At 40.7% G+C, this 12,384-nt stretch overlaps 1 protein-coding gene across 2 annotated transcripts; it reads left to right on the forward strand.

Annotated features, from left to right (window-relative positions):
• LOC105166408 (homeobox protein knotted-1-like LET12) lies at positions 62–4,145 on the forward strand. Of its 2 annotated transcripts, none has more exons than XM_011085748.2 (6): positions 62–648; positions 2,702–2,822; positions 3,050–3,243; positions 3,330–3,461; positions 3,559–3,695; positions 3,782–4,145. In XM_011085748.2, exons 1-6 carry the CDS (start codon positions 118–120, stop codon positions 3,783–3,785), a joined length of 1,119 nt encoding a protein of 372 aa, XP_011084050.1. In that variant the 5' UTR covers positions 62–117; the 3' UTR covers positions 3,786–4,145. The 2 variants fall into 2 exon arrangements, with proteins under 2 accessions (XP_011084050.1, XP_011084049.1); XM_011085747.2 differs by having other exon boundaries at positions 63–648; positions 3,774–4,145.

The following is a 12,384-nucleotide window of genomic DNA, read 5'->3' on the forward strand; positions in this document are numbered from 1 at the left end:
CTTCCGATCTCCCCCCCACCCCTCTTGTCTGTCTGAAAGTCTTAATAGCTATATATATAGATACTATGTGTGTATAGGCAGCTGTGAGGAAATAGGCTCATCATACACACACGCAACATGGCGTTCCAGGACCACCACCACCACCACCACCTCTCCCAAGAAATGCCCCTCCATCTCCCCCGTTACTCCGACCACCACAACCCTCCTTCCGCCGCCGCCGTCTTCAGCTCCATCCTCCCCGATCACCACCAATCACCAGATGAGAAACCACCGCCCACCACAACGGCGTGGCTCAACAGCTCCACTTTCCACCACCAGTGGCTTTCCACCCCAAGTCCACCCCGCCCACCGGACAACAGCGATCATCCCCAGGACAGCGGAGGCGGTGGAGGCGGGGATAATAGTAATAATAGCAACGGGAACAACACTAACTGGGAGAAGGAGAAGTGCAAGGCGGATATTCTGAGCCACCCTCTTTACGAACAGCTTCTGTCGGCGCACGTTGCGTGCCTGCGTATAGCTACGCCGGTGGACCAGCTGCCCAGGATTGACGCCCAGCTGGATCAGTCCCATCAGGTGGTGGCTAAGTACTCTGTTCTTGGACATGGCCAGCCGCCCCTTGATGATAAAGACCTCGACCACTTCATGGTACACAAGAATTTAGTTATTTTGCAACTGTTTTTTTTTTCTTAGTGTGATGAGTATATGTTTTTCCTATGCTGATCATTTGGTGTTTTTCTTTGGGAGTGGGAGGTCGTTTTGGAAATAATTTTTCTTTTGTTTGAATTATTTTACTGCAAATCTGTAGGTCTTTTACACGGAAAAATTCTGTTGTCTTGTTTCAAAGATTAAATTTTTAGATCTCCCACGTTGAATCTTTATAATTAACCTGACTCTGTGAGTGACTGTGTGTGGGAGCGCATGCGGTTGCTTCTGCAATTTACCAGATGAAAAGTTTCTGTTTTCCTAGTTATTCATCATCTGTAATTAAGAACTCCCGGACTTTTCTCCTGTTAAGATATTCAATTTATGAGGATTAAGGCTATTATAATTGGAGTTCTCATCTGTAATTCCTTGTATTAGGAAGATGATGAGTACATCTCAGTTTATTGTTAGAATTAGTTAGCTGACGATGGCTTGGTTCTTATATTAGGATTCAGTTGTCTGGATATTGACCTCAGTTATATCATTTAGCTGAATGTGCTTCAAATGGTCAGGATGCTTTGTACTTAATTTCCAATTGCATAGAACTGGTACGGCATAAAGAGGATCAATTAATTTGTCTATGATTGCCTAAGAGGAGAGTTAAAGAAATTGTTTTGGCCCGTGTGATAAATATACATTGCATGATTAATATAACTGATCTTGAGGGTTTTGGACAACCAAGCACTGGATTTACTTTTGCTTGAGCTGCCGTCTCTGTTTGGTATTCAAGTGGCATGTGACTATATATGATTATGTAGTTCATAAAAGGACGATTGTAGATAGCCACCAAGAGAAACAAGGTTTTGGACATGTCAATTAATGATACTTGTGTAAAGTCTGATTCTTGCAATGAATTTGTCGGGCTCTTTTGTAAATTAATTCTGTTTGGTTTTAGAGTGGCCCGAACTATAAATGACTGCATGATTTATTAAAGGGGGATAGGTGGTAATTAGTAAGAGAGAATACAAGTTGTGGGGCTTATTCACCGCTCTTTGTTTTGATGATATTTGTGTGCGCTATGATTCTTGGAGAAATATGATTGGAGTTTCAGTTCTGTTATCTGAATATGAATTAGGTTGTCGCATCAGAAGAGGAATCCTGTTGTTCTCAGTAGACTAATAATTGAAACCTATATTTAGTGCTTTGGAGAATCTATTTCTTGTTGTAGCTCCACTTGTTACTCGTTTGCTTGTGCTTCTGTGAGTTGTTTCCTTCTGGGAATGGATAGATCATACTGTCTCATAATTGGACTTTGAAGCTGAAATGTCTTCTATCTTACATCTGAATTTACTTATGTTAGGACGTTGTAAACTTATCAGTCTATAAGTAAGATAAGCATCCATTATCTGGGCAAATTTGAATTGTAGAATCTATTTCTAAAAGGAGCCTGTCCTAGATTTGAAGTCAGTTTTTGGTAAAATCTTCAAAAGCTATTTCACATTAACAGTCTCCTTTGAAAACACCGATGTTTCTTACGCTGACGGCCGATGCTTTTGGTTCGATAAACATTTGTGGGAAAAGTTGCGTGTTGACGTTTGAAAAGTTATTCTCAAGTCATCAAAGCTCCACTAGTGCGTGAATATGTGTACCAAGAGGATGCTCTCTTGAAAGCACAAGGTTATCTTCTTCTACTATGATAAAGTCTGTTTTACAGAACATGACTAAGTTTTACTATTATCTTGTCCATAATTCATTGTCTCTAATCCTGGAAACTCAAACTTGTCATATAAATCAGTGGGGCCTTAAAAAACTCGGGTTGAATGTTAATCTAGTTTACAAGTTTCTAAAGTTAATTATTGGTTAAATTATAAGGAATGACGTGAGATGTTTTCTTATTCATTTTTGCATGTAATGTGGGGGTTATCCTTATACAACGATGCATGCTTCTTTTATATTCCGTAGTGTTACAATTATATGACGTGGACCATTTTGCTAAGTTTTAATATTAATCTTCATTCTTCTCTTCCCTCCATTTCTTCTTTTCCTTCTGATGTAGACGCATTATGTTCTATTGCTGTCCTCTTTTAAAGAACAATTGCAACAACATGTTCGAGTCCATGCAATGGAAGCAGTCATGGCTTGTTGGGAGCTTGAGCAATCGCTGCAAAGCTTGACAGGTTATTATCAGATTTCGTCTATCTAGTTTTGTACCTAGTATTGTTGCATTTGACTCCATTAGTACTCCACAGGTTTTATGCAGTAATTTTAATGTGTAAATTAGTTGGCTGCTTAAAATCGACTAATCATTCTGTGGAGTTATATTTTGATGGGTTGGGGTGCGCTATCCAATGTGCAGAGCCATGCATCAGTCTGATACATCCTTATGATCGAATTTGCTTGACAGGTGTAGCACCAGGTGAAGGTACAGGTGCAACCATGTCTGATGATGATGAGGACCAAGCAGACAGTGAAATGAACTTGTTTGATGAAAGTCTGGATGGGCCGGACAGCATGGGATTTGGCCCTCTTGTGCCCACTGAAAGTGAGAGGTCTTTGATGGAACGTGTCAGACAAGAACTGAAACATGAGCTTAAACAGGTGAAAAATCATCAACTTTATTGGTACTGCTATTTCATGTGTTCTTTTACGTTTTACTTAATTAACCATTGTTTTCTTCTTTACAGGGCTACAAGGAGAAGATTGTCGACATCAGAGAAGAAATATTACGAAAAAGAAGGGCGGGTAAACTGCCTGGCGACACTACGTCCGTCTTAAAAGCTTGGTGGCAGTCACATTCCAAGTGGCCTTATCCAACAGTAAGAAAGCCACTATTTCCCTGAACCATTTTTTCTTCTTGCATGTAATGTTGAAAGAAAGCTGCCGTCTCAATGGTGTATGTTATGTGTTCCTTAGGAGGAAGATAAGGCAAGACTGGTGCAGGAAACAGGTTTGCAACTCAAACAGATCAATAATTGGTTCATTAACCAACGGAAAAGGAATTGGCACAGCAATCCTTCATCTTCAACCTCCCAAAAGACCAAGCGCAAGAAGTAAGTTAATTTATATCTCGTTTACCAGAAAACCAGATCTCCTTGCCAGTATCCCGACTTGATTTTGAGAACAAATAGTGGTGCAGGTGATAAAACAGCCAACGACCGTTTCACGTGAAGGACACCTTCAGATTAAAGTAACACACACTTATGTATTTGTTCATATTCCGTTAGAGTACAAATGGAAGAATATTTGCACTAGTTGTTGTGAGGTACTTTGACTTTGGCTAGACTTAGAGGTTATTGACAAGAACATCCAATTTGATGCCCAACGCAATGGCTGATGCTTTGGACTCTTAATGAGAACACATGGAAAGCTACTGCAATGTATCATGTTGTCATGTTCTGGTATCTATATGGCAGTCAAAGATTCCCTGTATGAAAAGTTTTGTTTGTGATCTTTGCATGCTTGCCATCGTTATGCATATATGACACAGTTATTGATTGTCCCCTTGTGCACTTCTGATGCTTAGCTGCATACAATAATCTGATAATTTGGTCCCAAAGCTTTCTTCCCAGAAAATATTTGTATTTGGATATTCCAATGCCATATGTTGTTTTCTTCGTGCACCATGTCCGGATAATATAGTTTGGTTGTTGGTCAAAATAGGTAGCTGTGACGATGAGATGTCTCTGGTTTGTTACTGGTAAAGGTGGCTGGCTAGGCGGGATCTGTGCTTGCTTTCGCCTAAAAGCAAACACTGAACGTGTTTTCACGGGTTTAGGACTTCTCAAAAGTGTTGAATTTAAGCAATTCTCAGAAAATGTTTAATAGTAAAATCAGGACATGTTTGCATATGTATGAAGAAAAAAAAAAGTTGTTGCTAAAGGAATGCACAGATGTTGATAGGCATGGTGTTTGGTAAGTTTTCTTGATGAGTAAAGATGCTATCTTTTGGTGTAGCAAGAAACAAACTCGTGTATCATTTTTTGCCAAATCTATCGGATGTGGTTTATACGTAGAAAAAGGTGTTTGATTGAGAAGATTATTGTGTGCAAGTTATGACTATTTATTGTGATAAGCAATCAACTATTGCCTACACAAAGATCCCAATACATAGAACCAAACTACAATTTCAGCGGCAGACATATCACCAGAAAGAAAGATGCAACTTTGAAATATATGCATATGCCTTAGGTGTATGGTTGATGTTATTTTTCTTGGTCTGCGTCCGATATATAATTGGTTCAGATTTAACCAATCACATGGATATCACAACCATGACCGGCTGCAGGACTTGGCAGGTTTATTATGCTTGTACAAGGCTTACATTTAATATTTTTTATCATTTAAATTTAAATTTTCTGCATGTAAACTTAGGAAAATTTTTGTCCGAGCCTGACTTAGCCGAACCAATTCATGTAATTGGTTCAAACTTAGCTTAGTCCGATCCCGGCAAAAATTTCCCATAAATCCATTGTACAAGCTAATACATGACGATTCGGGAGATCGTCGGTTCACCGAAGCGTCGTCCAAACATGCTAGTGTTGGATCACCAAGTCTTTGGTTCTAGGAGGCTGAAGGTGAGCATTTAAAAAAAAAAAAGAACAAAAATACTATTTTTTATTTATTATATACTAATTAATTTGACTTTAAATAAGAAAGTCATGAAGAGATGGAACCATTGATATATAGATAATGCTACTTAGTCGCTTACATAAGAGTGATATCAAGATAAAATGAACATATATATATATATGAATAATGCTAATTATTTATTTATCTAGATTTTGTAATGATTTACTTAATAGATAGCGAATTGTTCAATCATCTACTTTATGCCTATGTAATATCTACATCAAGATTGTTGTAGTTTTTAAATAAAATATTAAATAATATTTATATACTTTCCACTCTAATCTTTTAGCTATATTTAATTTCTATTAAAATTCAACTTTTCGTTCCATTTTTTCTAACTAGACATCCTAAGCTCCACAAGGATATATATATACACACACACACACAATTTAACTCATGAGCATTTATTTTATTATTAAACCTCTCATATCGTTATAACTGTCGTTCTTGCTAACATCTTTGAATTAAATTACCACAAAAATCTTATATTTCTTTCTAATAAACATAATAATTTTTAAATATAATTTTCTAATATTTCTGTTGGAAAAATTTATGGCCTAGGACCAAATGGTAGGCCCACCCATTTGGATGACTCATGTTCGGTCCAAGCCCAAGCCCACGACCCGACCCAAGTGCTGAAAACTAAAACCCTAACCTCTCTCATTCACTAATCGGTCTCTCTCTCTTCCTCTCTTCAACAACGCCGTCTTCTCTGTTTCTCTTCCTCTTGCCTCGGTTTCCATCGCTTTTTCTTGGGACTTTGTCACCGCCTCCTTCCTCTATTCTACATTCGGGTGCTGTCTTATAAATATGTGGTCGGTTCGTGGTTGTGGGTAACTTAGTGTGTGCAAGAACTAAGTGTGAGAAAAATGGGCTTTGTGGCCGAAGGGCTTAGTGCCAAACTTGAGCAACTGTGGGTATTTTAGGCTGCCGGTCTTTGTGACCGAGAGTAAAGCCAAAATATGGATCAGGCTCTATGAACCTTTGAATGTTCGATATTCTTTACTGCTTTATTTCTGCTGTAATTTTTGATTTGTAATCTTGTATTGTTCTATAATTTAATGGTTTGAAACCCATTGACTTGTAATCGTAAAAGGGCCCTCCACCCAACAGTGGTATTAGAGTCGTGGGCTCTGTCTTGAAGAGTCCTGTGGTAATATCTCTCATTTTTCTCGCTTGGTGCTATTATTGTTATGATAAATTTGGTGCTATTTTGTTGATACATTGCTGAAAAATTTGATGTTTTTTTGGGCGTTAATAGCTTCTGTTAGTGTCTGTTTTGAGCGAGAAATTTGCTGCTGAAATTTGTTATTTTTGGGTGTTAATTGCTGCTGAAAAATTCTTTTTTTGCGGATAATTTGCTGCTGAAAAATGCCGCTGTTTTCTTACTATTTTTGTGCGATAATAGTTGTTGTTTTTATATGTTCGTGTGCGATAATATTTCCTATAAATATTACTATTGGCCCATTCCCCGATCTTTCCGTCAAACCACTCACTTGGCAGAACCCTTGTGGTTGCGGGTATCTAGTTGAGCTTGACCGGGATACTGTCAAAATCTGAAACTTTTATTGATTTTGCATCAATCCATAACTTGTTCGCTTTGTGAATGCTATGCGCAATTTATCGCTTAGTGCATTACTATTAAAGAATATTTTTAGGCTTTGTGCAAATGATCGCTATGTACATTTGTGTTGTGTGTGATATTAATACTTAGTGCATTAAGTAATGTTCCTTCGTGGATAGTGTTAGTCTTTGTCTCATTTTCCTAAGTGGCTAAGTCTCCTTGAAAATGAGCCTATGTGGATGTTTAATTTAGCTTTAGTGGTTTTATAAATGTGCCTAAATGGCTGGTTGAACCTATGTGGGTGTGTGTCTTTGTGACATTGTCTTGGTGGTGGTTTTAGCCTATGTGGCTGTGTGTCTTTGTGACATTGCCTTGGTGGCGGTTTTAGCCTATGTGGCTGTGCGATTCGTGCCTAGGTGGCTTGTCGAGCCTGTGTGGCTGGCCGTGTTTAAGTGGTTGTTGAATTCTTTGTGTGCCTTGGTGGCGTGGATTAGCCTAAGTGGCTGATTGAGCCTCGGTGGCTACAGGTTTATAGTGTCGCCATATGCTTGGTGATTGCTGTGTACAATAGTTAATTATGCTGTGTGCTGCTTTGTGCGTAAGATATCATGTTACTAATGTCTCTTTTTGCAGGTAAAAATGGTGGTGCATAAATCGTTCCAAAACACATGTACAACATTGATCCAACAGTTCAAATATGTATTCCATACAAATGACAAAACTGTTCTAAAGTATATCTGATGCCCGTTCCAAAATATATCACTCGAACATAGATAGTGTTACAATGACCGTTTCAAAATCTGTACAAAAATAAAACTAAAAACAGTTCCAAATAGAAAAAAAGTATTCCAAAAAACTAAATTATAATCTTAGAGTTAGACGTATTTAGGAGCGGTATATGAACAAGTGGTACAATACAACTTACTTAATCGAAGCGGTTTCCTCGATGGGCCAAGGAATCCGTCATAAGCGGTAAAGCGCACAAGTGCTAATAGCAGTACGTAATGCTACACTAAGAATCCTCTGCTGCACATCTCGAACCATCAGCGCACACACAGTGCGTGTATCTCTATGTACTCTATCAAATCGCCTAATGTTGCGCTTACGCCAGATATGATACACACACAAGGCCAAAAGTGCGCGGTAGGCCGTAGAAACATAGTGTTCGCCTCTCCATCTACGAGCAGCCCATAAGACGTCAGTAGCCCAAGCTCAGTTTGGGCAATCGAAATGAAGTATGCGTCGAATCACCCTCAAGTAGCCACGCGAATAAGTGCAGCGAAAAAAAGAATGATCACGGGGCTCATCAGCACCATCAGAACAAAGTACTCAGCAACTATTAAGATGAGCCAACCAAGGGTTATCCATAGTAGATAGTCTATCAAGGATCGTTAGCCATAACACAAAAGCATGTCTAGGGGTTTTGAAGCAGCCCAACAATAGTGAAGCACAACCTACCTTGAGTCCTTCACCCCGTAGTGAACGAATCATCATATCAACTGTTAATTGTGTATCTCTTGACCGCCAAATGATATGATTAGCTCCTCCATGGATGGTTGAAAGGGAATGCGAAAGCTGTAGGGAGTGAGTGTCAGTGATAGAGGGCCAACACCATTGCCCATCTGGAAGAAAAACCACAACATTGTCCGTCTCCATAGTGTTTGTAAGTCGAGTGTCTTGCGGGAACTGCTGGATGAGTGGACCAAGATCATGCTAAGGATCGTGCCATAGCGAAAAAGTAGTTCGATCCCCTATGAAATAATGAATAAAAGGCAGGAGAAGTGGCCATAAGCGAAGGAGTTTCCTCCAACCCCAAGAACCCCCTCGCTCAGGGGCCGTCCAGATAGTAATCTTTCTCAGGCGTGTATGATAGATCCAATCAACCCAAATAGAAGCTCGGTTGCCGCGAATAATTTGCCACAATTTGAGTCCTATAAGTGCACGGTTAAGAGTAGCAATATCTTGAATCCCTTGACCACCTTCATCAATAGGACGACATACACCTTTGCATACCCTCGAGCAGATGATCCCTTCCATAAGAAGGTCCTCAATCGTTTTTCTATCTCTCGAATGATGCCTTTTGGTAGAATAAAAGCGGACGCCCAATAGATACTAAGGGCAGTAAGAATAGATTTAATAATTTGTACTCGTCCTGCATAAGATAAAGCCATGCCCTTCCATCATTTGATGCGCTGATCCAGTATTAACAGTAAGGCTCGGCAATTCGAAATAGTGAGCCGTGATGAGATAAGAGGAAGTCCCAAATACTTCATTGGTAGAAGTCCCTCTTGGAAGTGGAGCTGGTCAATCAGCAAATCCCGAATCCCCATAGCTGACCCTGAGATAATAAAGTCACTCTTTTGGGCGCTGACCCAAAAACTGGACAAATCCCCAAATAAATCAAGTCCCTAAAAGTTGAAAAAGTTGCAATGCATGTATTTTGAGCTGATATCAAAGTTACGAATGTTACCTTTGTTGAAAAAATATATAAAGAACATTTTAAAGAAATTATAAGATGAAAAAAATAATAATAATAAATTGAAGATAAAAGCATTGAAGAAAATGGGTTATACCTTTATCAATCCCAAATTTGCAAAAGAAATCATAATAATTAATTAAAAAAATATTATTTAACAAAACTATATACAATAGTATAGAAAAGAAAAACATCACTAATGTATATATTTGGGATAAATTTAAACCATCATAAAAATTATTAACACATACATGAAAAATTTATACAATCATCTAATTAAATGCACATCCCATCTCTGTCATCTATAAAATGGTACAGAAAAATATGCCAAAACCTATTAGTTGAAGAATTATTCAAAACACACCCCAGACAGCTTCTTGTCAAATGTATCTATCAATAGACAAAGAAGATGTAAAACATAGTTAATATTTAGCATAAATAAAATTTCAATAGCTGTTGAATATATGGACAATTTCAATAATTGGAACCCTTCTGGCAATAATAATGAGGGCACCTCTGCTAGTTAGAAGATATATAGAGTCTACTCAAATTGTAGCACATTTTTCAATAAAGTCTATGAAAAATTAAATTTTAATGTAACATTTCCAAGAATAATGAGATGCTCCTCATAAGAGTGACGAAAAGGATATGGAGAACCAATTTTAGGAAATATAACTTTGACGTTATAAACATTCACTAAAAATCATGAAAAATGAGCATATCATAATAGAGTGTACTTCAGTTTGCCAATATGAATTGCGTATTGTGTTGTGCAAAACGGTCCCTCTTACCAGTAAGATATCCACCAAGAAGCTGGTCAAAGAACATGCCCCTATAAGAAAGAGCTCTCAGTAGTAGTAGTGAGGTTAAGAGATTTCTCTCTCTAGAAAATTCTCTCTAGAGTGCCTCATCTTTGGTTTGCTCTTCCATGTCTCTTCTTCGAGTTTCTGCAAATTCCGGACCGATTAAACGTTTCCCCTTCGGCTGCTCATCATTTCTACCGAACGGTTTTGGGTTTTGAAGTCGTCTTGCCGGCGGGAAAGCCTCCACCGGAGTTGCAAAACAGGTTCTGTTTTTCTGCTGTTTCTGCTGTTTTTTGCTGCTGTTTTGGGTGGTTTTCTGCTGCAATTTCGAGCTGCTTGCACGGGCTGCATTCTGCCATCAATCTGCTGCTATTGCTGTGCGTTTTTAGCACCATTTTGCTGCTGCAACTGTGCAATTTTCCACCATCTTCTCTGCAGAAATACTGCTGTTTTGGCTGCTGTTTTTGGCGAAAAACTGCTGCAGTTTGCAGCCATTTGCATGGATAGAACCTTGCTGCAGTTTCTGTTCATTTTTGCATCATTTTGCTGTTGCTGTTGCCCAATTTTCAGCCATTTTTTCCGGCCAAAACGAGCTGCCGGAGGTAGGTGAAAAGTTTCCTTTTCTGGCAGCAACATAAACTGCCTGCTGCACTGCTGTTTCTGCACTTTCCCTGCTGCCTGCTGTTTCCTGCAATTTCTGCTGCTTTTTGCCTGTTTTGGAGCTGCAATTTTCTGCAGCATATTCTCCCACTGCTGCACATCCTCTTTGGTTCAAAAATCAGCCATGGCAAAGAACAAGAAGGCCATGAAACCAGCAGCTAATTCTGCTTCCGGCCAGCCCTCCGACCGGCCACCGGCAGCGACTGAAACGGAAAAAACTGCTGCTGCAGCTGCCATAAATGCTGCCACCGGTCGGGCCATCAAACCGACCACCACCACCGCTGCTGAAACTGGAAAAATTGCTGCTGCAGCAGCCAAAAATGCTGCCACCGGACCGTCCACCAAACCGACCGCCACCACCGCTGCCGGCAAGGTGAGTTCTTTGCCTTTTACTGAGTTCATTGCTGACATGGAGGACTCTCCCTTGCCGGTGAAGGACGGGCAACAAAACAGTCTCATTCGCCGGCTTATTCAGCGCCAATCGAAAACTCACCGCTGAAAATAAGCTCAACAAATAAAATATTGATGATGGCCCACTGACCTTGGGTTCCGATGACCTACTTGATGTCCGAGCAAAATTGGGCTTTTGCCTTGTCGGCTACATTGCCGGCAAGTTCCCCGGACTTAAGGCGATCCGCGCCCTATCCCAATCTTGGGGTGCTAGTTTCCAGCAACACGAGAGTGGATGGCTTATATTCCGTTTCGCACGCGAGGAGGACAGCCAACGCATCTTGGCCGGTGGCCCATATTTCGTTTACGGACGGCCGCTCCTACTGAAGCATATGCCGGTATGCTTCGAGTTTAAGGAGGACGACATTAGCCTTACGCCGGTCTGGGCTACACTCCCATCGCTACCGCTCGAGTGTTGGCATCCGAATGCCCTTGGCAAAATAGGGTCGAGACTGGGCACTCCGATCGCCATGGACACGTTGACCATGAAGATGGAACGAGTCTCATATGCCCGAATCTTGGTGGAAGTCGATGCCTCAAAGAAACTGAAAGAAGAAGTGGAGTTTGTTATGCCAAACGGCATAACGCGAAAGCAGCCGGTGGTCTATGAATTCACTCCGAAATTCTGCACAGATTGCAACAGATTTGGGCACTTGCAAGAGGCGTGCCAAGGTTTAACGGCTGTTCCCCCTGCAGCCGTCCCAGCCGCTCCCGCCCCTATTGCTGCAACAGCTAAGCCGGCCGAGGCAGCTAAGACTAAACCAGCTGAATGGACGATCGTGCACAGACGGAACAAGGGCAAAAATGTAGCAACTGCAGCAAAGCCGGCAGTAGAGGTGCAGCAGCCGCTTTCTCCACCGGCCGGCAAGGAGGAACAGGGGAAGCACAATATGAGAGCAGCTCAGCCACGAAAATCTGAGGTTACAGTGGTTCCTTCACCGGCTGATTGTGCTAGCTCTTCATCTGAAACATCCACGGCCACACAGCAAAAAATGCCCGGGTGGAGGACCGAGGAGAATGCAGCGTCGGGCGGGACATCGAAAAAGACGGCCGAAGGGGAGTCCCCCCCTCAATCCCCATGAAGATAGGATTTTGGAATGTGAGGGGCTTTAACCGGCCTCTCAAACACAATGGGGTCGCCCACCTCATTAAGAATA

The sequence above is a fragment of the Sesamum indicum genome, linkage group LG7, assembly GCF_000512975.1.
Source record: "Sesamum indicum cultivar Zhongzhi No. 13 linkage group LG7, S_indicum_v1.0, whole genome shotgun sequence".
Lineage (NCBI taxonomy): Eukaryota > Viridiplantae > Streptophyta > Magnoliopsida > Lamiales > Pedaliaceae > Sesamum > Sesamum indicum.